This window comes from Chaetura pelagica, unplaced genomic scaffold (genome assembly GCF_000747805.2).
Source record: "Chaetura pelagica isolate M959 unplaced genomic scaffold, ChaPel_1.0 scaffold704, whole genome shotgun sequence".
NCBI classification, from domain to species: domain Eukaryota; kingdom Metazoa; phylum Chordata; class Aves; order Apodiformes; family Apodidae; genus Chaetura; species Chaetura pelagica.
The window spans coordinates 457,808-458,401 of record NW_009952994.1 but is presented as its reverse complement, the minus strand read 5'-3'; the positions used below and the strand labels follow the sequence as shown (position 1 = coordinate 458,401).

The 594-nt window shown below is 63.8% G+C and overlaps 1 protein-coding gene across 1 annotated transcript in view; it reads left to right on the top strand.

The window, feature by feature from the left end:
- Positions 1 to 402: 402 nt before the first annotated feature.
- Positions 403 to 594, top strand: part of UBALD2 (UBA-like domain containing 2) — a gene marked incomplete at its 5' end in the record, with an annotated part of 7,233 nt that continues 7,041 nt past the window's right edge. Inside the window, one exon of the mRNA XM_009996571.1 lies at positions 403 to 590. Within this exon, the coding sequence (XP_009994873.1) occupies positions 403 to 590 (188 nt within the window). The remainder of the gene's footprint in view (positions 591 to 594) is intronic.

Genomic DNA, 594 nt, shown 5'->3' with positions numbered 1-594 from the left:
GCCTGCCATAATGGGAGGCAAAGGGGGGGGGAGTGTCCTGCAAGGCCAGGTGGGACCCCCATACCATCATGCCAGAGCCCACTGCATCAGAGCAGAATCCCCCTCCCCAAACCTGCAGCCCCCCCTGGATGGCCCAAACTGTCCTTCCCAGCCAGCCTGGGCTGGAGACCCTCCCCATGCAGCCCCAACACCTTTGGGGGAGCCACCTGGACCCTTGGGGGGGCTGCAGAGTAGTCCTGGGATCCCCCCAGTGCCAACCAAACCCGTGCTCTGAGCATCCCCTGGGTCTGGGGAGATGGAGAGAGGATCCCCAGGGATGCTCCAGCTCCTGCAGGCACCTTGAAACCCCAAAAAAGCACTCGTGACTGATCTGACTCCCCCCCTTTCTCCTCTCCCCCACAGATGTGCACCCCCAGCAACACGCCGGCCACGCCGCCCAACTTCCCGGATGCTCTGGCCATGTTCTCCAAGCTGAGGACCTCCGAGAGCCTGCAGAGCAACAACAGCCCCATCCCATCCATGGCCTGTTCCCCACCGGGGAGTTTCAGCCCTTTCTGGGCTTCCTCACCCCCCAGCCACCAACCCACCTGGCTC